At 37.8% G+C, this 25,185-nt stretch overlaps 4 protein-coding genes across 4 annotated transcripts; 2 read left to right on the forward strand and 2 right to left on the reverse strand.

Annotated features, from left to right (window-relative positions):
- Positions 1-6,583: 6,583 nt before the first annotated feature.
- On the reverse strand, positions 6,584-7,093 carry LOC100774525 (keratin-associated protein 13-1). Its single transcript, XM_027413304.1, has one exon. The coding sequence runs from the start codon at positions 7,091-7,093 to the stop codon at positions 6,584-6,586; it is 510 nt and encodes a 169-aa protein (XP_027269105.1).
- A 3,117-nt stretch (positions 7,094-10,210) lies between these two features.
- LOC100762476 (keratin-associated protein 13-1) lies at positions 10,211-10,723 on the forward strand. Its single transcript, XM_027413305.1, has one exon. The coding sequence runs from the start codon at positions 10,211-10,213 to the stop codon at positions 10,721-10,723; it is 513 nt and encodes a 170-aa protein (XP_027269106.1).
- Positions 10,724-20,743: 10,020 nt separating this feature from the next.
- LOC100762180 (keratin-associated protein 13-1) lies at positions 20,744-21,268 on the reverse strand. Its single transcript, XM_027413306.2, has one exon. It carries the CDS (start codon positions 21,266-21,268, stop codon positions 20,744-20,746), a length of 525 nt encoding a protein of 174 aa, XP_027269107.1.
- Positions 21,269-24,427: 3,159 nt separating this feature from the next.
- Positions 24,428-24,937, forward strand: LOC100761893 (keratin-associated protein 13-1). The gene has a single exon (XM_027413307.1). It carries the CDS (start codon positions 24,428-24,430, stop codon positions 24,935-24,937), a length of 510 nt encoding a protein of 169 aa, XP_027269108.1.
- The last annotated feature ends 248 nt before the right edge of the window (positions 24,938-25,185 follow it).

Below are 25,185 nucleotides of genomic sequence, written 5' to 3' on the forward strand. Positions count from 1 at the left end.
TTGTTAGATATCAGGATTGCTATACCCACTTGTTTCTTGAGTACATTTGATTAAAATATCTCTTCCCCACTTTGGAGGGCCTTGCCATCCCTGGGGCATATAAGAGGAATGGGGTGGGGGTTGATGGGTGCAGGGGAGGGTGAGTGAGCTGGAATTGACATGTGAAGCAAGCTTGTTTCTAATTTAAATTTTAAAAAGGAAAATCTTTTCTCAACCCATTATTCTGAGTTACTGTCTGTCTTTGAAGTTGAGGTTTGTGTCTTGTATGCATCTGAAAGATGAATTCTGTCTTCATCCTCATTTTGTTAGCCTGTGTCTTTTTTAACATTTTAAAATATTTTATTAATTTATTGAGAATTTCATAAACACATACAACGTATTTTGATAATAGTCAATTGTATTCCTTCCCCTAACTCCTCCCAGGTCTTCCCTTATCCTCTCAACATTCTTTTTGCAGCCAATTGAGTCCAATTTGTGCTATCCATATACTCAGAAGTGTAAGACATTGTCTAGTTGACTTACTAGGTCAACTCTTAAAGAAAATGGGCTCTCCCTCCCCCAGAAGCAACCAACTATCAATAACTCTTCAGTTAAGAGTGAAGGCTCCTGAGCCCTACTCTGGTACACACACTGGAATATTAACTGGCTTAATCTTGTACAGGCAACCACAGTAGCTGTGATTTCATGAGTGCAATGGCCATGTCATGTTCAAAAAGCACTGTTACTGATCCTCTCTTACCTCTGACCCTTGACATCTTCCTGCCCTCTCTTCTATATGGTCCCTAATCCTTGGGGCAAAGGTATGATATAAATGCCCCATTTTGGACTAAGCACTATGTTGACACTTATTCACCATACTTTGACCAGTTGTGAATTTCTTTTTTTTTAATTTATTTATTAGTTCTAGTTAGGGAACAAGCTTGTTTCAAGTCCCTTCTCCCTCTTCCTCCCCTCACCCTCATCCCTCCTCCCCCACCCCCAGCCCACCCCCACCCCATCCACCCACCACTCCCCAGGCAGGGTAGGGGCCTCAACGGGGACGCTGCAATGTCCATTAAATCCTCCTGTGCTGGTCCTGGGCCCTTCCCCATGTGTCCAGGGCCAGAGTGTAATTCTTCACGTGGGATGGGCTCTCAAAGTCCCTTCTTACACCAGGAAAAAATACTAATCCACTACCAGAGGCTCCCTGGAGTGCAGAGGCCTCCTTATTGACATCCATGTTCAGGGGTCTGGATCAGTCTTGTACTGGCCTCCCCGACAGCATCTGGGGTCAATGTGCTCTCCCTTGTTCAGGCCAACTGTTCCTGTGGGTTTCTCCAGCCTGGTACAGACCCCTTCGTTCTTCATTCCTCCCTCTCTTCAACTAAATTCCAGATTTCGGCTCAGTGTAGATCTGTGGATGTCTGTCTCTGCTTCCATCAGCCACTGGGTGAGGGCTCTAGGATTAGCCTTTTTATAGGTGAGTTAAGACTATTAATATTGAGGGATATTAATGACCATTGATTGGTCATTCTTGTTTGTTTTGGATTTGTTTCTTGTGGTGGAATTGGGTGTGGATTTCCACCCTTTTCCTTTTTGCTGTTGGGAAAGTGGGATTATCTATTGCCTATGTTTTGTGGATGTAGTTAACTTCCCTGGGCTAGAGTTTTCCTTGGAGAGCTTTCTGTAGGGCTGGATTATTCGTTATGCATTGTTTATATCTGGATTTGTCAATGGAATATTGTGTTTTCTCCATCTATATTTATTGAAAGTTTTGCTTGCTATAGTAGTCTTGGCTGGCATCCTTGGTCTCTTAGTGTTTGTAGAATATCTATCCAGGGCCTTCTGGCCTTCAGAATTTCCATGGAGAATCAGGTGTAGTTCTGGTAAGTTAGAATATGTTACTTGGCTTTTTTCCTTTGTTGCTCTTACTATTCTTTCTTTATTCTGTATGTTTGGGGTTTGGATATCATGTCTCAAGGGACTTTCTTTTGTGGTCCACTCTATTTGGGTTTTGTAAGCTCTTTGTAGATTTCTTGGCCAGTTTTTTTTTTTTTATGAGGTCCAGAAACAGTCACAGGTTTCCCTCCTCCTGTGGGTGGAGAAGGGACTACGAAAATGGCAGACTCTGGATGGGTAGTCTGCTGCGATGGATTCCTCTGTGAGCAATTAGGGACTTCCCTTTATGGGGAGCAGTGTGTATCTTTCCTAGGGCAAAATGATTTTGACAACAGAAATGTATTACCATTCAATTAAAAAAACTTCCTTTATGATAAATATTATGAGAAAGTAAGAGACAGGGAGTATATTTTAACACAATACAGCTCATATATGGCAAGCCTATAGGCAACAAGTTTAGTGGAGATAGATCTAAAGTGTGCACGAAGTCAGGAAAAGAGAAAGGTGTCTATTCCTTCACTTCCACTCAATATGTCTTTAAAGTTTTAGAGTGATAAGAAAATAAAAATAGATAAAAGGATACAAATAACAAGACAAGGAGTCAATCTATCCCTATATTCAGATCATATGATTCTCCACACAAGAACCACCTAAGAAATTTCAGAAAATGGCTAAATAAAATTTAGCCTAATAAAATATGAATAGCTTTCTTATATACCCATCATAAAACACACTAAAAACATATCAAGGAACCAGTCTTCATAGCCACAGAAATATACTTAAAAATCAACATAAACAAGGAAAGACTTCTACAATGACAACCTTAACACGACAAAAATGTAAGTTATAAAAGCCTATAGAAGATGAAAAGAATTCCCATGCTTTTGTATTGGGAAAAATCATCTTGTGAAAATGTCTGTCCTACCAAAAGTTATCTACGCATTCAATGAAATCATAATCCAAATTATAGGGCAATTCTTTACAGACATAGTCAAATCAACATAAATATTCATACAGCGATGCAAATAAGAAAAATAAAGGGAATTTGAACAATAATATGTATCTACATAACCAATTTAAAATTATATCAGTAAGATATAAATTAAGAACAGTCTGACATTGGCATAAAATGGTTCAAAGATCAATGAAGAATAAAATAGAAAAGAAGATGCAATTTTTAATGCAAACAAACACAGTCAAGTGGGTTCTACAAAAGCAACAATAGATTGCAGTGGAGCAAAGTCAGCATCTTCAGCCAGTGGCGCTTGAGTTCCTGGATGTCAACAAGCAGAAAAATTAAAAAGAAGCCTAAATCTCATCCTGCATAAGATTCAACTTCCGATGGATCAGAATCCCAACATATGGACTGAGACTATGAAACTGCTGGAGAAAGTAGGGAATAATTCTTAACTTACATGCACAGGTATAGCCTTGCAATAAACTCTCATTAAACTGGCAATCATTTCAATGTCATCAACTGGAACCTCGCAACAATGGAAAGCTCTACAGCAAAGAACATCATCAATTGAGAGAAGAGACAACTTACTAATTGGCACAAAATACTTGCCAGCTGCTGTACATCTGACAGATTAATGTCTAGAATATAGGAAGAAATTTAAAAACTAAACACCAAGAAAACAACTAACTGATTTAAAATGGGCTTTGGAAAACAAGAATTCACAAAAGAAGAAATATACCTGGATAGTTAAAACTTAAACAGCAACAACAAAAACCGTTCAATAGACTTAGCAATCAGAGAACTACAACTTAAAATCACTTTAAGATTCTATCTCACCCCATTCAGATTTGGGTGGATCAAGAATACATATGACCATGAAAGTGCCCATGTGGCTGTATCGAAAGGAAACGCTTAGACACTGAGGGTGGTAGTGTCAACTAGGATAGCCACTGTGGAAATTATTCTGGTGATTTCTCAAAAACCAGAAATAGAAGTACCACAAAACTTAGCAATAATCATTCCTGAGCACATATTCTGGAGACAATATCCTACAACTGAGATGCTTGCACATTGTATTACTTGTGGCTACATTCATGCCAGTAGGAAATGGAATAAATAAAGATGTTAATTAAAAGATGTAAAATTATGGCACTTTTACACAGTGGGATATTACTCAGTTATAAATAGAATGGAACCATAAAATGTGTAGTTAAGTGCAAGGAAATGGGAACAATTCACATTGGGTGACATTGCTCTGCCACAAAAATACAATCCCCATGTGTTTTCTCTGTGATGGCTTCCAGCTTTGAAAACACTGTTTTTTATATTTAGCCTAGAGAATATGTGGAAGCCAGAATACTAGAAGGGGTCAGTGGTGTGAATACCTTATCTTGGCATGAATAATATAAGATGGGCATGGGATTATCAAAGGTGTCAGAGTTCAAGATTAGAGGGGTGTGGAGATGAGAAACTATGACTTCATAATGCTTAACCAAAATGAAAGCTGTATGAGATACCTGTATGGAAACCTGTGAGCTTCCACCCTGATAAGACAACTCGACAGAATAGAACAAATTATACATAGTTCCCATGTATTCTTTAAAAGATTAACAATAGAAGAATTGCTATAGAAGATGGAAAGATGTGTTGACATGGGACTTTGATACACATGGGACTTTGAACAAATGAAAACATTTAATTTGTTTTCAATAATTTCATTCATGTCAATAAAATATCTTTTAGTTATATATTTAGATGAATAAAGACAAACAACCATAAAATGCCAAACATGGGGCTCATTGACAGTATGCCGCCATGTCATTAGCAAAAGAAAAATATCACTGAGGGTTACAATACAGTCAGTTTCACTTTATGGTTGCCTAGTATTTCAAATACATATTTAATTGTAGCAATTTGATGTCGAAACCAGTCCTAGGAACCCCAAAAAAAGCTCTTCAAAGTTTCACTACTTTTGTTACAGTGATGTAAATGCCACTAGAACTGATGATGTCATGGTAAATGAAAGAAAGTGAAAATCCTATGGCAAAATAAATTTATAATCACGATAGAGCATATATAATATAATATAAAGTTGGCAATCAAAGTTTTCCCTAGTTACCAAGTCATTGCCTTCATCACTCCCTGTTGCACCATTGTATTTATAGTCTTTTTATAGAGGCTATATAAATCCACCCTAAAACTGTAGGCAGTGGTCTGTGTGTGATATTCTGTGATAATATTCTACATATATCAAGGTAATACTACACAAAGAACTCTCATAGAATCATTAGATGTGTGAGAAAAAAATGTGTTTCACAGAGTATGACAATGAAGTACAAAATGGGTTTTAATTTGGCCAAAGTTTTTTTTTTATCAAATCCTGTTATAACTTCTTAAGATTGCAAAATTTACATGCCACCACAAGTGCCAAAAGTCTCTGGGGCTTCTGCTATTATCGAAATCATTTTCTATGGATTGTTTTCCTCTTTTACACCTATTTCATTAGCTTCACTGATATTGTTTGTTTTGATTTACATTGATTATGGATATATGCTCAATATATCTTTGGGTACTTGTTTATCTCAAAACTTACAAGGAAGGATCCTCTGTCAATTCTCACTTTGACAGTTGTGAGAGACTATAAAATTATGAACATCAACCAATAAAAGATAGAAGTAAGGAAAAAATGCCCTTCTGTGCTTCATACATAGTAGTAGACAATTTCAAGAATCTTTAAAAAAGGACTGAATTTTATAGAATACAGTGCTCTGGTAGTTCACTATAAATGCATATTTTTAGTGATTTTTTTCCTTTTATCCCCCTTGAATTCCCATGAGAGATTTAATCTTAAAACTTCCTTAGGATATTATGTCTCATAAATTGTACCCAACTCTATTTGACACACAGAAGAAGCCTAGTAAATTCAGCCTCTTCATAGAAAACATTGCCCTGTCCTTTGGTTGATTGTAGTTGAGCCTGGGATGTATCAGGAGGCTCCTAGCACCTCATGAATCAAGATGATTGCCATTGTCCTTATGAGGGTGGATGAGATGTAGTGTCATTAGCCAAACACAAGAGGCATGTACAGCAATTCATTAATGTCTGTTTGTACTGAGAGTTGTTCAAAGTTACTTTCTCCTGATTGAAAATCTACATTCAAATACTAGACTGAATATTTTGCCTATGTACAGACTTCACCTTGTAAATTATGAAATATCTCATTCTTGCTCTTCACATTTCTAGTTCACATTCTATTTGCTTTGTTTTCCTGGCTCATTAGAATTTCTTGTACTTTAATATCAAACAATTCACACTCTAGTTGAGCTCTGTTGTTTGGACATGAATGATGATTTTCCTTGAATGGAAAAAGTTGAGAAAGAAAAACAAACTCATCCAAAAGTGCATCTACCCAATTCATTTGGACAATCATACTGACATTTTAAGTCTTCCAAACCATAAGGGCAAAAGTATGAGTGATGTAATAATAATGTGAACAACACATGAAGATATCAGATTGCACAGATTTATTAAATTGATAGACAGCAAATATCATCAGTATATGTCAACAGTACAAAGTAGTGCATAGTGGTGCATGATGTCCAATCTCATAATCTGCTGGCAGTTGAAGAAGAAAGAAGTTGGAAATGCAAGAATGATATGGTATCAGTAGGGATTAAGCAGGAAAAACAATAGCTTTAGAGCATAGACTTTGACATATGAGAATATAAAGGCTTAACTGTTGATTCCCTAAAGACCTGATCCACAGATTGGTCTGTAACAAGGTTGGCAGGAACGAGACACCAAATAGCTTGGGGAGCAATATCTATACCCATAACCCAGGGAAGGGAAGCCAGAGACTCCACAATTCAGAAATCTGAAGCCACTGGACCCATAGCCCCCTGAGTAGCAGCTTCTAGATCCATAGCCCAGGGAACGGCAGCTGCTGGACCCAAAGCCCAAACACCCAGCATATGTCCCCTGGCAGGGACTGCAAGGTGTGAAGCTCCTGGGGTAGTAGCAGGCTGTCTGGCAGGGGCTGGACACCACACAGGACCTCTGGCAGCTGGTGGGCTCAATGCAGGTCTCCTGACAGCCACTGCTGAGAGAGGAGCCCAGCTGGCAGGTGCTGGGATAGCAGCTGGTGGTGGTGTAGACCAGGTTGCTTGGGTAGGGAGAGCCACAGGAGGAACCTGATGAGGGCAGGCAGCGCCTAAGAGAGCCGGAGGAGAAGTTGGCAGAGCAGCAGCTGTAGGCCATGTTGAGAGGGGATGTGAGCTCAGCTGGATTGACCTGAGGGATCCTGTGTATGAATGTCACCCTGTAGAGAGCTGGGTTTATATACTGTCACAAATGGGTGTGGTGCCCAACAGGGTGAACCTTGATTCATTTGTGTGCTTCCTAGTTTACGAATATGGAACTAGGTAATCTCTGTAATTGCAGTTGCATTTGGAGTTTTCTCTACATCATGTTTATGGGTGTTGTCATTTTATTAAATTAAAGATGATGAGCTACTGCTGTTTCAGACATGCCATCACTGTTTTACAGTAATGACTGTTTTATCATGTCCTGCAAAGAAATCCCTCCTTTTAACTTTGACATAATTTTAATGTGTTTAGTCATAGAATGTTAGGAGGAAAACACCTTTCTTCACAGTGTGTGGTATGACAATAATTTGTTCTTTTTCTTAACGAATTGTAATCATTTTTGTGTTTCCTATGCAACCCTCTAAATATGGACCTTCTCAGTTTCCAACACTCCAGGTGGACTGCATGGCAGTCCCTCTATCACTTAGTTCTAGTATCAAGGAAACAATGTGAGTCAAGGAAAATTAAATGATATTTGAAAATTTGTGATCACAGGTGAGAGACCTGAGGCTAAGTGACAATCACTTTACTACATAGGTCTCTGACTTTGTCCCTTTGTCCTGAATTCTCTCAATGGGAAGATTCTGGAGAACTAAAACACCATGCAAACCCTTAATAAGTCCAATCGTGCTTATATTGTTCAAACAAAATCTCATGTTTAACACCATAGAATTCAGATGTATACATTTCCTTGGCCATGTTTAGTGGGGTTGATAAATAATATTTTGTCTGTTGATACATACTTTATTATATTTTTCTTTACATGTTGAGAGACAGAAAAAAAATTTGGATAAGTAGGGAGGATCTACTAGTAGTTGGGGACAAGAAAAGATGTGATCAAAATATATTATATGCAAAATTTTAAATAATATAATTGGTTAATTAAAACAAAGAATGAATAAGACTTTCATTTTGGAGCTTGCATCTAGTCTATGTCTAAATAATGTCTACTTAGACAAAGATTTTGGCCCTATTCTCATTTAACAGTGTACATTCGCAAGTAAAAAAGAATTGACAATGTTTTTGAAATTACCATTGATCTTAGCAGATGAGAAAATGTGTTGGTGCATCAGCTTTATGCATAGCAATGCAACTGTTTTAAGTCATTCTCACCCATAGCAATAATACTTTTACACACCTTTCCTAAAGAAGAAATGAAACAACATTCTACCATAACAAATAACACACCAGTCTACTCGTGCAATAGAATATCACCTAGGGTAATGTAAAATCAATTTCATATTAGACATAGCAAGTACTCAAAAACATAATTCCAACAACTGGTTTCACTATCTGGTTCAAAGGATCCTAATAAAGCTAACCAAACCTGTTGTGGAAGTGATCATAAAGGGCACACATCTTGATAACATCAGTAAATATATTACTTGATATTATTTCCAGTCAAATGGCACCATTCCAAGAATTAACATGAAAACAGTAAATGTGAAAAATATGTATTGCTAGTAATGTTGAGAACTGAGGTTTTCTGTAGCTTGTCCATAACTACTCACACCACTGTCTGTTGTATCATTATTAATAAGTCTTGGTTGCAATGGCTTTTAATTTATGATTTGAAAATATGGCGGTACTTTAGTATAAATTTTAGATATAGATTAGAAAACATTAATTGCCATGAAGGGATATGATTTTAAAGAAACCACCAAAAACATATGAATCACATTGATCAACATGTCCTTTTATCCACTAATGTCATTTTTCAAACCAGTCTTTCTATATTATTTTACTCCTGGATGTATTCATGGTATATGTGAGAGCAATAGAGATGGGTTAGTAGATATTTTAAATGATGGCTGCACACAACTTCCAAAATCAAACTCTGAGATTTTACAAATAAACAATTTAAATTCTTTCTCAAACTTTTTTGACATGTTGAGTACTAAATATGTATCAGAATTCATTGATATCTACCAAAAACCATTTTTATTTCCAAAGCTGTATGAGACTAGATGTGTTGAGATTTTTGAACTTGATTTTTGTCTTCAGAATCTCCCTTAACACAGGGCTCAACAAAAAGAAGAGTCTCTAGGAACCACACAGCATATTGGTGTTTGCTTAGGGCACGTTATCTGCACCCTGTGTTACAGTTGCCATCAGAATCCCCTCAGAATCCATTACTTTCCCTAGACTCAGTCACTGCCTGGGTGCATTCATGCAAACCAAGGTTTCTACAGACCCCACAGTGTGGAGGACAATAGTCAGCTGAGTATCCTGTGTTTGAGATTATTCAAACTGACTAGTCCATGCTGGCACAAACTCAGATGTGAACACTGTGTCTTCTCAGGACACGTGTCAGATACAGAAGGTATGAAATGGTTTACTTCTGTCATATCTTTGACTCCATTCAGGAGGGCCAAAATGCCCTGCACTTGTGACTGCCTCAGTGCTGTCTTTGCTCTAACCACAGATCCAATCCCTGAATTTTTTCTCTCTCCATTTAGGTTCAGTCTCATTCAATTTACTTTGCTCACACTCTGTCCTTGGTAGTGGAGGTGAATAGTACATGGGTAAAGCTATGCATCCACAAAGAAGAACTGAGAGCAAAGGGTAAGGTGATCTTAACAGGTTTCAAAGTGATTCCTCCAGTTCATTAACAAAAAGAAGAGTGAATTCCTCTCATCCTTTATTATGAAAGATTCCAGTTCTTCAGAACATTTTCATGAACACATAAAATTCAGGACAAGAGGAAAAGGAGAGATTTTCCTGGACACAACGAATAAGCATTAGTGTAAAACCATCATAGCATCTATGACAGCAATAGCTCATTGTCGTAACCGAACGAAAATTGCAACACCCATAAAAACACTGTTTAGAAAAGTATTTGAATGCAACTACACACTTGTAAAACAGGAAGCACACAGATGCATCAAGGATGAGACGTTTGGTTACCACACCTGTTGTGGAGAGTATATAAATCCAGCTCTCCACGGGGTGACATTCAAACTCAGAATCCTCTCAGGTATATCCAGCTGAGCTCACATCTCCTCTCAACATGGCCTACAGCTGCTGCTCTGCCATTTCCTCCTCCTGCTCCCAAAGGAGCTGCCTGCCCTCTTCAGGTTCCTCCTGTGGTTCTTTCTACCCAAGCAACCTGGTCTATACCACCAGGAGCTGCTATCCCAGCATCTGCCAGCTGGGCTCCTCTCTCAACAGTGGCTGTCACGAGACCTGCATTGAACCCACCAGCTGCCACAGGTCCTGTGTGGTGTCCATCCCATGGCAGAAACCCTGGTACTACCCCAGGAGCTTCACACCTTGCAGGCCCTGCCAGGGTACATATGCTGCTTGTTTGGGCTTTGAGTCCAGCAGTTGTCCTTCCCTGGCCTATGGATCTAGAAGCTGCTACTCAGTTGGGTGTGGACCCAGTGGCTTCAGATCTCTGAATTGCAGTGTCTCTGGCTTCCCTTCCGTGTGGTATGGGCCCAGGTTCTACTATCCTACATGCTTAGCTTCTACTACATTCCAACCTTCTTGTTATAGGTCAGTCTGTGGCACTGAATTCTAGAATTCAACTCTTAAGTCTCCATATTCTCATGATATTACAAATGAATTTGCTATGTCCTGTAGACATTCTATTATATTCAGGTACCATTATCTTTTTGTCTTTTCACTAACAATTCTTTCATCCTAATCTTCTGTTAGAATCTTAGATTATATTGTAATCCCACATTATTCTTCACATTTCATGCTATTGATATTTTGGTATTTGGTGTTCCTTCAAACATAATTCTAATCCAATAAAATTGAGTAATCTGAGACCTTAATACTTTGTTGATCCTATTATTATATTGCTTTTATGTTTGCATTTATTGATATCTGGGACTTAACTAAAGATCAAAACCTTTATGCAACTTGAGTTTCAGAGAAAATAATTGGGTTTGGGGCATGTTCCTTTTTTTGTAGTAATCAATTATCGGAAAAATGTAATTTGAATGCAAATAAGATTCATAAACATGAGAATTATGTACAATTGACATATATTTCTAGAAAATTATCCATCAAGATTATATATAATTTATATGGTTTTATATTTTTCAGAGAAAAACTATTTAATTCTAGAATGTGAATATTAATTTTCACCCAAGAGGAAAGTTAACTTTCAAAGTCTCTCAAGACAGGCACTTTGCTGGTATCTCTGCCATCCAGAGTTTAGTCAATATTCCTGCCTATTTTCTCAAAACATTTGAAAGGAAATGACAATGATCTGGGGTGGTAATATTTGAGTACAGGAATCAGGGAAACTTCCTGATGCTTTTCCAACTCATCTTCAGCCAACCTAGAAACAATGCTGAACCCTTTTATCATTTGTTTTAGTCTAATTGCCAATGTCAAAGTGTTGGGTATAGTTTGTTTGAAATAAGAGTCAGGAAAAGAAAGCTGACCCTAAAGTCTAAAGTATAGTCCAATAGTACATCAAATCAATCTAAATGGAATTCTGGACTCATGGAAAAGATCATAGCTGACCAGAGGGAGGAGCACACAGGCTGCAATTTTATGGCTACAGATATCATGAAGCAGTAAATGGGTAAGGCTCAGCCAGGGCAGTCGATTGCATAAGAATATAGTAGAATACCTGGGCTGGGAGACATTGTTAAGGTCTTCAGACTTTAGGGGTTCCACAGATGGAGCTGGTGGGAGGAGAATTGAGGAACATATCATAGGTGCCTCAGGATAGAGCATTCACATATGGAAAGCAAAGGAAAGCATCTTGTCTATGGACCTCACCTACCCAAAACATCACTGTGTTGCAGTCAACGTTTGATTGTACTTTTGGTAGTATTCATTTCATGAAATTAGGTACATCTGATTATTGTTGTTTTTAACAAAATCGAACTCATTCCATGTTACCAATAAAGACTCAGGAGCCAAATGTTGTGGTAAAAAGCAGATAACTCAGAAAGGCAAAGAAAGTACCCTGCCCTAACCCTACTGTGGGAAGTTCCTTTTTCTCTCTTTTTTAAAAATTTAAATTAGAAACAAGCTTGTTTTGCATGTCAATCCAAGTTCCCTCTTCCTGTACTAATCCCCAGACTCCTCACTGACCCTCTATTCCATCCCTTTCTGCTCCTCAGTGAGGAGGAGGTCGTCCATGGGGGACCTTCAAAATCTGTTATATCATTTGGAGCAGGGCCTAGGCCCTCCCCCATGTGTCTAGGCTAAGAGCATATCCCTCTATGTGGAATGGGCTACCAAAGTTCCTTAGTATACTAGGGATAAATACTGATCCACTATAGAGGCCCGATACATTTCCCAGGCCTCCTAACATCCATGTCCAGGGGGTCTGGATCAATCCTTTGCTGCTTTCCCAGCTATCATTCTGGCGTCCATGAGCTCCCCCTTTGGTTTCTTTGGGTCTCTCCAGCCTGGTCTTGACCCCTTTACTCATCACTCCTCCCTCTCTGCTGATGGATTCCAAGAGTTCAGCTCAGTGTTTAGCTGTCAGTGTCTCTTTCTGCTTTCATCGGCTATTGGATGAAAGCTCTAGGATGGCATATAAGGTAGTCTTCAATCTCATTATTGGGGAAGGGCACTTAAGGTAGCCTCTCCACTATTGCTTAGATTGTTAGTTGGGGGTCAATCTTGTAGCTCTCTTGACATTTTTCTTGTGCAAGATTTCTCTTTAAACCTATACTGGCTTCCTCAGTTATGGTATTTCTTTTCTTACTCTGCTCTATTGTTCCCCTGACACAATCTTCCTCTCTCCCATGCCCTCCTCTCCTCTCCTCTTCTCCCCTACTCTTTCTCCTAACTCCCTCTCCCCTCCCCCCTCTTCTCCCTATTAGCTCAGGAGATCTTGTCCCTTTCACCTTCTCTGGGGAACCTTGTATATCTCTCTTAGGGTCCTCCGTTTTACTAGCTTCTCTGGTTTTGTGAATTGTAGGCTGGAAATCTTGTGCACCATGTCTAAAATTCATATATGAGTGACTACATACCAAGTTTGTCTTTTTGTGATTGGGTTACCTCACTCAGTATGGTTTCTTCTAGTTCCAGCCATTTGCCTGTGAATGTCAAGATTCCATTTTATCCCACTTAGTACTACTTGATTGTGTAAATGTACCACAATTTTTTTATTCATTCTACAGTTGAGGGACATCTATATTGCTTCCAGATCCTGGCTATTACAAATGATACTGCTATGAACATAGTTGAACACATGTCATTATTAAATGAATTTGAATCTTTTGGGTATATGCTTAAGAGTGGAATTGCTGGATCTTGTGGTGGACTGATTCCCATTTTCCTGAGGAATCTCCAACAGATTTCCAAAATGGCAGTGGGAAAGTGTTTCCCTTTCTCCACATCCTCTCCAGCATAAACTGTCATTGGTGTTTTTGATTTTAGCCATTTTAAAGGATGGTATCTCAGGGTCTTTGAGTTGCATTTCCCTGATAGCTAAGGATGATGAGCACTTTCTTAAGTGTCTATCAGCTATTTTAGACTCCTCTATTGAGAATTCTCTTTTAGTTCTGTACCACATTATTTTAATTGGATAGCTTGGTGTTTTGGTGACGAACTTCATGAGTTCTTTGTATATTTTGGAAATCTGCCCTCTGTCAGATGTGGAATTGGTCAAGATCTTTTCCCATTCTGTGGGCTGTCATTTTGTCTTGTTGACTGTGTCCTTTGACTTACAGAAGCTTCTCAGTTCCAGGAGGTCCCATTTATTAATTGTTGATGTCAGTGTCTGTGCAAATGGTGTTATGTTCAGGAAGCGGCCTCCTGTACCAATTAGTTCAATGGTACTTCCCATTTTCTCTTCTAAGTAGTTCCCTGTGGCTGGATTTATGTTGAGGTCTTTGATCCATTTGGACTTAAGTTTTGTGCATGGCAATAGATATTGATCAATCTGCAGTTTTCTACAAGCCAACATCCAGTTATGCAAGCACCATTTGTTGAAGATCCTTTCTTTTTGCCATTTGTATAATTTTAACTTATTCATCAAAAATCAGGTGTGTGTATGTGTGTGTGTTAATGACAGGGTTTTCAATTAGATTCCATTGGTCTACCTGCCTATTTTTGTGCCAGTCACAGCTGTTTTCATTACTATAGCTCTATAACAGAGCTTGATGTCAGGGATGGTGATGCCTCTGGAAATACCTTTATTGTACAGGGTTATTTAGGCTATCATGGGCCTTTTGTTTTTCTATATAAAGTTGAGTATTGTTCTTTCAAAGTCTATGAAGAATTGTGCTGGGATGTTGATGGGGAATGCATTGATTCTCTTGATTGCTTTTGGCAAGATTGCCATTTTTATTATGTTGACCCTGCATATCAAAGAGCATGGGGATCTTTCCATTTTCTGGTATCTTCTTTAATTTTTTCTTTAAACACTCAAAGATCCTGTTATACAGGTCTTTCACTTATTTGGTTAGCATTACCCCAAGGTAGCTTATGTTGTTTGTGGCAATTGTAAAGGGTGCTGTTTTTCTGATATCTTTCTCAGCAAATTTATCATATGTATATAGTAGGCCTACTGATTTTTTAAAGTTAATCTTGTATCCTGCCACTTTGCAGAAGGTGTTTATCAGCTGTAGGAGTGAGTTGGTAGAATTTTTTTTGGGTCACTTATTTAACTATCATATCATCTACAAATAGTGAAATTTTGATTTCTTCTTTTCCAATTTGTATCTGCTTGATCTCCCTTTGTTGTCTTATTGCTCTAGATATGACTTCAAGGACAATATTGAAGAGATATGGAAAGAGTGGAAAGCCTAGTGTTGTTCCTGATTTTAGAGGAATCACATTTAATTTCTCTTCATTTAGTTTATTGTTGGCTGTTGGTTTGATGTATATTGCTTTTATTATGATTAGGCATGTTCCTGTTATCTCTGATCTCTCCAAGACATTTATCATGAAGGGGTGTTCAAATTTGTCAAAGACTTTTTCAGCATTTAGTGAGATGATGATGTGTTTTTGCTTTTAAGTTTGTTCATATGGTGGATAACATTTATGGATTTTCATATGTTGAACCATCTCTGAATACCTGGGAAGAAGCCTACTTGATCATGCTTGTTGATTTTTCTGATGTGTTTTTGGATTTGATTTGCCAATATTTTATTGGGTATTTTTCATCAATGATCATGAGAGATATTGGCCTGGAGTTCTCTTTGTGTGGCTTGGGTACCAAATAATTGAAGCCTGTTAAAACATTTAGGCAATGACCATTCTGCTTCTATTGTGTGGAATACATTGAGAAGAATTGGTATTAGCTGTTCTTTGAATTTCTGTTTGAATTCTGCACTGAAACCACCTGGCCCTGGTCTTTTGTTGGTTGGGAGACTTTTGATGACTGCTTCTATTTCATTAGGGGTTATAGTCACTTTAAATTGCTAATGTGTTCTTGATTTAATTTTGGTAAGTGATTTCTATCCAGAAAATTATCCATTTCTTTTATAATTTCCAATTTTGTGGAGTACAGGTTTTCAGAGTATAACCTGATGTTTGTCTGGATTTCCTCAGTGTCTGTTGTTATGTCCCCCTTTTCATTTCTGATTTTGTTAATTTGTATGTTCTTCTCTGCCTTTTGGTATGTTTTGATAAAGGTGTGTATATCTTTTTGATTTTCTCTAAGAACCTATTTTTGTTACATTGATTCTTTGTATTGTTTTCCTAGTTTCTACTTTATTGATTTCAGCCCTCAGTTTGATTATTTCCTGGGTGAGTTTGCTTCTTTTTGTTCTAGAGATTTCAGTTGTCCTGTTAATTCCCTAATGTGAATATTCTCCAGTTTCCTCATGTGGGCAGTTACTGCTATGAACTTTTCTCTTAGAACTGCTTTAAATGTGTTCCATAAGTTTGGGTATGTTGTGTCTACATTCTCATTGAATTTTAGGAATATTTAATTTTCTTTTCTTTTTATTTCTTCCTCAACCGAGAAATGTTGCAATTGTGCTTTGTTCATTTTCCATGGGTTTGTATGGTTTCTGCAATTTGTGTTGTTGTTGAATTCTAACTTTAAAGCATGATGGTCTGAGAAGATACGGGGTGTTTTTTCAATTTTTTTTTTTTACCTATTGAGGTTTGCAATGTGGCTTACTATATGTTCAATTTTAGAGAAGGTTCCATTTGGTGCTCAGAGGAAGGAATATTCTTTTGTGTTTGGATGGAATGTTCTGTAGATGTCTGTTAAATCCACTTGTGTTGGAACTTCTTTTAATCATTTGTTTCTTTGTTAATTTCTGTCTGGTTGTCCTGTCTACTGGTAGAGTCAGGTGTTGAAATCTGCCACTATACGTGTGTGAGGTTTTATATGAGATTTGAGTTTTCTAATTTTTTTATGAATGTGGATGTCTTTGTATTTGGGGCATAAATGTTCTAAACTAAGACTTCATCTTGATGGATTTCTCCTGTGATGAATATGAAATGACCTCCATCATTTCTTTTGATTTAATTTGTTTTAAAGTCTACCTTGTTAGATATCAGGATTGCTATACCCACTTGTTTCTTGGGTACATTTGATTGGAACATATTTTCCCCACTTTGGAGGGCCTTATCCTCTCCAGGGATCATAGGGGTAATGGGGTGGTGGTTGGTGGGTACAGGGGAGGAGGGGAGGCTGAGTGAGCTAGAATTGACATGTGAAGCGAGCTTGTTTCTAATTTAAACTTTAAAAAGGAAAATCTTTTCTCAACCCATTATTCTGAGGTACTGCCTATCTTTGAAGTTAAGGTGTGTTTCTTGTATGGAGCTGAAGGAGGAATTCTGTCTTCGTATTTATTCTGTTAGCCTGTGTCTTTTTATAGGCGAGTTAAGACTATTAATACTGAGGGATATTAATGTCCATTGATTGTTCCTTCTTGTTTGTTTTGGATTTATTACTGCTGGTGGTATTGTGTGTGGATTTCCACCCTTTTTCTTTTGCCTGTTGGATAAGTGGGATTATCTATTGCCTATGTTTTTGTGGGTGTAGTTAACTTCCTTGGGTTGGAGTTTTCCTTCTTGAACTTTCTGTAGGGCTGGATTATTGGTTATGCATTGTTTATATCTGGATTTGTCAATGGAATATCGTATTTTCTCCAACTATTATGGTTGAAAGCTTTGCTGGGGATAGTAGTCTTGACTGGCATCCTTGGTCTCTTAGTGTTTATAGAATATCTATCCAGGACCTTCTGGTCTTCAGAATTTCCATGGAGAATCAGATGTAATTCTGATAGGTTTGTGTTTTTATGTTACTTGGCCTTTTTCCTTGGTTGCTTTTAGTATTCCTTCTTTATTCTGTTTGGGGTTTGGATTATCATGTGGCAAGGGACTTTCTTTTGTGGTCCACACTATTTGGTTTCTGTAAGCTTTTTGCAGTTTCATTGGCATATTTTTCTTTATGAGGTCCAGAAACAGTCACAGGCTTACCTCCTCCTGTGGGTGGAGAAGGGATTAGGAAAATGGCAGACTCTGGATGGGTAGTCTGCTGGGATGGATTCCTCTGTGAGCAATTAGGGAGTTCCCTTTATGGGGAGCAGGTTATATCTTTCCTAGGGGAAATTATTTTGACAGCAGAAAAGTATTACCATTAAATTAAAAGAAATCTTCCTTTATGATAAATATTATGAGGAAGTTAGATAGGGGAGAGTTTATTTTAACACAATACAGCTCGTATATGACAAGCCTATGGGCAACAAGTTTGGTGGAGAGAGATGGAAAGTGTTCATTAAGGTCAGGAAAAGGGAACTAAATATCAAGACAAGGAGTCAATCTATCCCTATATTCAGATAACATTATTCTTGATACAAAAACCACCCAAGAGAAGTAATTCCAGAAAATGGCTAAATAAAATTTAGATTAATAAAATATCAATTGCCTTCCCATATACCCATTATAGAACACACTAAAAGCATATCAAGCAACCAGTCTTCATAGCCACAGAAATATACTTAAAAACCAACATAAACAACGAGAGACTTCTACAATGAAAGCCTTAACACGATAAAAATATGTGATAGAAGCCTATAGAAGATGAAAAGAATTTCCCTGTTCTCAGATTGGGAAAAAACAATCATCTTGTGAAAATGTCCATTCTACCAAAAGTTATATATGCATTCAATGAAATCATAATCCAAATTCTAGGGCCATTCATTACAGGCAAAGTCAAATCAACTTAAAATTTGATGCAATGATGTAAGGAAAACAAAGTTAATTTGAACAAAAAAGATATATCAACATGATCAATTTAAAATTATATCATCAAGATATAAAATTAAAAAGTCTGACACTGGAATAAAATGGTTCAAATATCAATGACCTTCCAACCTGATGAAACAACTCACTTTGAGGGAATGGAACACATTATGCATAGTGACCATGTATCCTTTAAAAGATTAAACATAGGAGAATTGCTATAGAGATAGAAAGATGTGTTGACATGGGACTTTGAAACACATTTCATTTGTTTTCAATAATTTTCATGTCAATAAAATATCTTTTAATTTTATATTTGGATGAATAAAGACAAACAACCAAAAAATACCAAACAATGGAGCTCACTGACTGTATGCTGCCATGTCATTAGCAAAAGAAAAATATCGCTGAGGGTTACAATACAGTCAGTTTCACTTTATGGTTGCCTAGTGTTTCAAATACATATTTAATTCTAGCAATTTGATTTCACAAGGCAGTCCAAGGAACCCTAATAAAGCTCTTCAAAGTTTCACTACTTTTGTTACAGTGATGCAAATGCCTTTAGAACTGATGATGTCATGGTACATGAAAGAAAGTGAAAATCCTGTGACAAAATAAATTTGCAATCATGATAGAATACACACACACACACACACACCCCACACACAGACACACAGACACACACATACACACACACACACACACACACACACACACACACACACACATATATATATATATATATATATATATATATATATATATATTGGCAATCTAAGTTTTCCCTAGTTACCAAGTCATTGACTTCACCACTCACTGTTGCATCATTGTAATTTTAGTCTTTTTTAAATGAGGCTGTTTAAATCCCCCATAACACTGTAGGCCATGGCCTGTGTGTGATATTCTGTGATAATATTCTACATATATCAAGATAATACTACACAAAGAATTCTCATGGAATCATTAGATGTGTGAGAAAAAAATTGTATTTCACACAATACGACAATGAAGTACAGAATGGGTTTTTGTTTGGCCAAAGTTGTGTTTTTAAATCAAATCCTGTTATAACTTATTAAGATAGCAAAATATATATATGAAACTCCTGGTGCCTAAAGTCTCTGGGGCTTCTGCTATTCTGGAAATCATTTCCTATGAATTGATTTCCTCTTTTACACCTATTTCACTAGCCTCACTGATTTTGTTTTTTTTTTTACATTGATTATGGATAAATGCTCAATATATCTTTGGGTACTTTTTTATCTCAAAATTTACAAGGAAGGATCCTCTGCCAATTCTCACTTTGATATTTGTGAGAGTTTATAAAATTATGAACATCAACTAATAAAACATAGAAGTAAGGAAAAAATGCCCTTCCGTGCTTCATACATGGTAGTAGACAATTTCAAGAATCTTTAAAAAGGACTGAATGTTTCTAGAATACAGCACTCTAGTAGTTCAGTAAAAATGAATATTTTCAGTGATTTTTTTCCTTTTTTCCCCTTGAATTCCCATGACACATTTACTCTTCAATCTTCTTTAAGATATTATGTCTCGTAAATTGTACCCAACTCTCTTTGAGACACAGAAGAAGCCTAGTAATTTCAGCCTCTTCATAGAAAACATAGCCCTGTCCTTTGGTTGATTGTAGTTGAGCCTGGGATTTATCAGGAGGCTCCTAGCACCTCATGAATCAAGATGATTGCCATTGTCCTTATGGGGGTGGATGAGATGCATCTGTCATTAGCCAAACACAAGAGGCATGTACAGCAATTCATTAATGTCTGTTTGTACTGAGAGTTGTTCAAAGTTACTTTCTCCTGATTGAAAATCTACATTCAAAATCTAGACTGAATATTTTGCCTATGTACAGACTTCACCTTGTAAATTATGAAATATCTCATTCTTGCTCTTCACATTTCTAGTTCACATTCTATTTGCTTTGTTTTCCTGGCTCATTAGAATTTCTTATACTTTAATATCAGACAATTCACACTCTAGTTGAGCTCTGTTGTTTGGACATGAATGATGATTTTCCTTGAATGGAAAACTGTTGAGAAAGAAAAGCAAACTAATCAAAAAGTGTATATACCCAAATTCAGTTGGACAATCATACTGATCTTTCTAAATCTTCCAAACCATAAGGGCAAAAGTATGAGTGATGTAATAATAATGTGAACAACACATGAAGATGTCAGATTGCACAAATTTAATAAATGGATAGAAAGCAAACAGCACCTGTTTATGGCAACAATACAGAGTAGGGCAGAGTTGTGCGTGACACCAAACTTATGATCAGCTGGCAGTTGAAGAAGAAAGAAGTTGGAAATGGAACAATGATATGGTGTCATTAGGGATTAATCATGGAAAACAATAGCTTTAGAGCATAGACTTTCACATATGAGAATATAAAGTCTTAGCATCTGATTCCATAAAGACCTGATCCACAGATTGGTCTGTAACAAGGTTGGCAGGAACCAGACACCAAGTAGCTTGGGTAGCAATATTTGTAACCATAACCCAGGGAAGGGAAGCCAGAGACTCCACAATTCAGAGATCTGAAGCCACTGGACCCATAGCTTCCTGAGTAGCAGCTTCTAGATCCATAGCCCAGGGAACGGCAGCTGCTGGACCCAAAGCCCAAACACCCAGCATATGTCCCCTGGCAGGGACTGCAAGGTGTGAAGCTCCTGGGGTAGTAGCAGGCTGTCTGGCAGGGGCTGGACACCACACAGGACCTCTGGCAGCTGGTGGGCTCAAGGCAGGTCTCCTGACAGCCACTGTTGAGAGAGGAGCCCAGCTGGCAGGTGCTGGGATAGCAGCTGGTGGTGGTGTAGACCAGGTTGCTGGGGTAGGAAGAGCCACAGGAGGAACCTGAGGAGGGCAGGCAGCGCCTAAGGGAGCGGGAGGAGAAGTTGGCAGAGCAGCAGCTGTAGGCCATGTTGAGAGGAGATGTGAGCTCAGCTTAATGTACCTGAGAGGATTCTGTGTTGAATGTCACCCTGTGGAGAGCTAGGTATATATACTCTCCACAACAGGTGTGGTACCCAATAGTCTCATCCTTGATGCATTTATGTGCTTCCTGGTTTAAAATGTGGACCTTAGTAATTTCTGTAATTACAATTGCATTTGCATACTTTTCTCTACATCATGTTTATGGGTGTTGTCATTTTATTAAAATAAAAGATGATGAACTACTGCTATGCCAGACATGCCATCACTGTTTTACAGTAATGACTGTTTTATCATGTCCTGCAAAGAAATCCCTCCTTTTCCATTTGACATAGCTTTTATGAGTTTTGTCATAGGATGTTATGAGGAAAATACCTTTCTTCACAGGTGTGTGGTATGACAGTAATTTGCTCTTCTTCTTGTTAATGAATTGGAATCATTTTTGTGTTTCCTATGAAATCCTCTGAATATGGACCTTCTCAGTTTCCAACAATCCATGTGGACTGCATGGCATCCTCTCTATCAATTAGTTCTGGTGTCAAGGAAACAATATGAGTGAAGGAAATTTAAATGATATTTGAAAATTTGTGATCACAGGTGAGAGAGTTGAGGCTGAGTCACAATCACTTTACTACATAGGTCTCTGACTTTGTCCCTTTGTCCTGAATCCTTTCAATGGGAAGATTCTGGAGAACTAAAACACCATGCAAACCCTGAATAAGTCCAATCGTGCTTATATTGTTCAAACAAAATCTGTTGTTTAACAGGTAGAATTCAGATGTATTCTTTTGCATGGCCATGATTAATGGGGTTGATAAATAATTATTTGTCAGTTGCCTATGTACTTTATAATTTTGTTTACATTTTGAGAGAGAGATGAGAGAAAAATGAAGTTGATACATAGGGAGTATCTACTAGCAGTTGGGAGACAAGAAAAGAAGTGAAGGAAGTATATTACATGAAAGTGTTTAAATAATAAATTAGTTGATTACTTAAAACAAAGAAAAGAATAAGAGTTCCAATTTGGAGCTTACATCTAGTCTATGTCTATGTCTACTTACACCAATTTTGGGCCTCTGCTCATATAACTGTGTACGCTTCCCAATAGTAAAAAGGAAATGACAGTGCTTTTAAAATTATCAATTGATCTTAGCAGATGAGAGAATGTTTTGATGCCTCAGCTTTATGCATAGCAATGCAACTATTTTAAATTGTTCTCACCCATAGCAATAATACAGTTTTCCATCTTTACCCAGAGAAGAAATGAAACAACATTCTGCCATAACAAATAACACACCAATCTACTCATGCAAAAGAATATCACCTTCTTGGGTAATGTAAAATCAATTTCATATTAGATGAAGCAAGTTCTCGAAATCATAATTCCAACAACTGATTTCACTGTCTGGTTCAAAGGATCCTACTAAAGCCAGCCAATTTGCTGTCCAAGTGGTGATAAAGGATACACATCTTGATAATATCACTAAATACAAATTGATATTATTTCCAGCCAAATGGCACCATTCCACAAATTAACATTAAAAATATTAAATGTGAAAAACAATATATATCCCAAATAATGTTGAAAACTAAGTTTTTCTGTAGCTTGTCCATAACTACTTTCACCACTGTCTAGTCTGTCATTATTAGTAAGTCTTGGTTTCATTGGCTTTTAATTTATGATTTGAATATATAGCAGAATTTTGGGCTAAATTTTAGATATAGGTTAGAAAACATTGAATTGCCATGAAATGACATGATTTTAAACAAACAACAAGAAAACATATGCATCACATTGATCCATCAGCATGTCCCTTCACCGGCTAATATTAAGCTCTCACTTTTCAAACCAGTCTTTCTATATTATTTTTACTCTTGCACGTATACTTGGTATATGTGAGAGCATGGAAATGGTTTTGTAGATATTATTAAATGTAGCCTGCACACAGCTTCCAAAATAAAACTCTGAGATTTTACAAAACAGCAAACAATTGAAATTCTTTCTTTTTCAACCTTGTTTGACATGTTGAATACTAAATAGGTATCAGAATTCTTTGATATCTACCAAAAATAATTTTTATTTTCAAAGCTGTATGAGAGAGATATGTTGACATTTTTTGAACTTGATTTTTGTCTTCAGAATCTCCCCTAACACAGGGCTCAACAAAAACAAGAGTCTCTAAGAGCAACACAGCCTCTCAGTGCCTGCATCCTGTCTTACAATTGCCATCAGAATCCCCTCAGAATCCATTAATTTCCCTAGACTCAGTCACTACCTGGGTGCATTCATGCAAACCAAGGTTTCTACAGACCCCACAGTGTGGAGGACAATAGTCAGCTGAGTGTCCTGTGTTTGAGATTGTTCAAACTGTCTAGTCCATGTTGGCACAAACTCAGATGAGAATGCTGTGTCTCCTCAGGACATGTGTCAGGTACAGAAGGTATGAAATGGTTTACTTCTGTAATACCTTTGAATCCATTCAGGAGGGCCAAAATGCCCTGCACTTGTGACTCTGCCTCAGTGCTGTCTTTGCTCTGAACCCAGCTTCAATTCCTGCTTTTTTTCTCTCTCCTTTTAGGTTCAGTCTCATTCAATTTACTTTGCTCACACTCTGTCCTTGCTAGTGGAGGTGAAGCAGTACATGGGAAATGCTATGCATCCACAAAGATGAGAACTGATGGCACAGGGTAAGGTGATCTTAACAGGTTTCAAAGGGAACAAAAGTGATTCCTCCAGTTCATCAACAAAAAGAAGAGTGAATTCCTCTCATTCTTAGCAATGGAAGAAAACAGTGTTCTTCAGAACATTTTCCCAAACATATAAACATCAGGCCAATAGGAAAAGGAGAGATTTTTCTGGGACACAATGAATAAGCATCAGCGTAAAACTGTCATAGCATCTATGACATAGCAATAGCTCATTGTCATAACCATAAGAAAATTACAACACCCATAAAAACACTGTTCAGAAAACTATTTGAATGCAACTGCACATTTGTAAACCAGGAAGTACACAGATGCATCGAGGATGAGACTATTGGGTACCACACCGGTTGTAGAGAGTATATATACCTAGCTCTCCACAGGGTGACATTCATACTCAGAATCCTCTCAGGTATATCCAGCTGAGCTCACATCTCCTCTCAACATGGCCTACAGCTGCTGCTCTGCCAACTTCTCCCGCTCTCTTAGGCACAGCTTGCCCTCCTCAGGTTCCTCCTGTGGCTCTTCCTACCCAAGCAACCTGGTCTACACCACCAGGAGCTGCTATCCCAGCAGCTGCCAGCTGGGCCCCTCTCTCAACAGTGGCTGTCAGGAGACCTGCGTTGAGCCCACCAGCTGCCACAGGTCCTGTGTGGTGTCCAGCCCCTGCCAGACAGCCTGCTACTACCCCAGGAGCTCCACACCTTGCAGTCCCTGTCAGGGGACTTATGCTGGGTGTCTGGGCTTTGGATCCAGCAGCTGCCGTTCCCTGGGCTATGGATCTAGAAGATGCTACTCAGTGGGGTGTGGACCCAGTGGCTTCAGATCTCTGAATTGTGGTGTCTCTGGCTTCCCTTCCCTGTGGTATGGGCCCAGGTTCTACTATCCTGCATACTTAGCTTCTACTACATTCCAACCTTCTTGTTATAGGTCAGTCTGTGGCACTGCCTTTTAGACTTCAACTGTTAAGTCTCCATATTCTTATAATATTAAAACCGAATTCCCTATGTCTTGTAGACAATCTATTATATTCATCTAATATTATCTTTTTCCTTTCCACTAACAATTCTTTCATCTTCAACTTTTGTTAGAATTGTAGATTGATGTGGTATTCCATATTATACCTCACATTTCGTGCTATTGATATTCTGCTATTTGGTGTTCCTTCCAACATATTTGGAAACTGAAATTTTAATCCAATAA

Source organism: Cricetulus griseus, chromosome 4 (assembly GCF_003668045.3).
Source record: "Cricetulus griseus strain 17A/GY chromosome 4, alternate assembly CriGri-PICRH-1.0, whole genome shotgun sequence".
Classification (NCBI taxonomy): Eukaryota; Metazoa; Chordata; class Mammalia; order Rodentia; family Cricetidae; genus Cricetulus; species Cricetulus griseus.

Coding starts and splice junctions, on each gene's coding strand:
- LOC100774525 (XM_027413304.1), bottom strand. CDS start 7,093: ATGGCCTACAGCTGCTGCTCTGCCAACTTCTCCTCCGGCTCTCTTAGG.
- LOC100762476 (XM_027413305.1), top strand. CDS start 10,211: ATGGCCTACAGCTGCTGCTCTGCCATTTCCTCCTCCTGCTCCCAAAGG.
- LOC100762180 (XM_027413306.2), bottom strand. CDS start 21,268: ATGGCCTACAGCTGCTGCTCTGCCAACTTCTCCTCCCGCTCCCTTAGG.
- LOC100761893 (XM_027413307.1), top strand. CDS start 24,428: ATGGCCTACAGCTGCTGCTCTGCCAACTTCTCCCGCTCTCTTAGGCAC.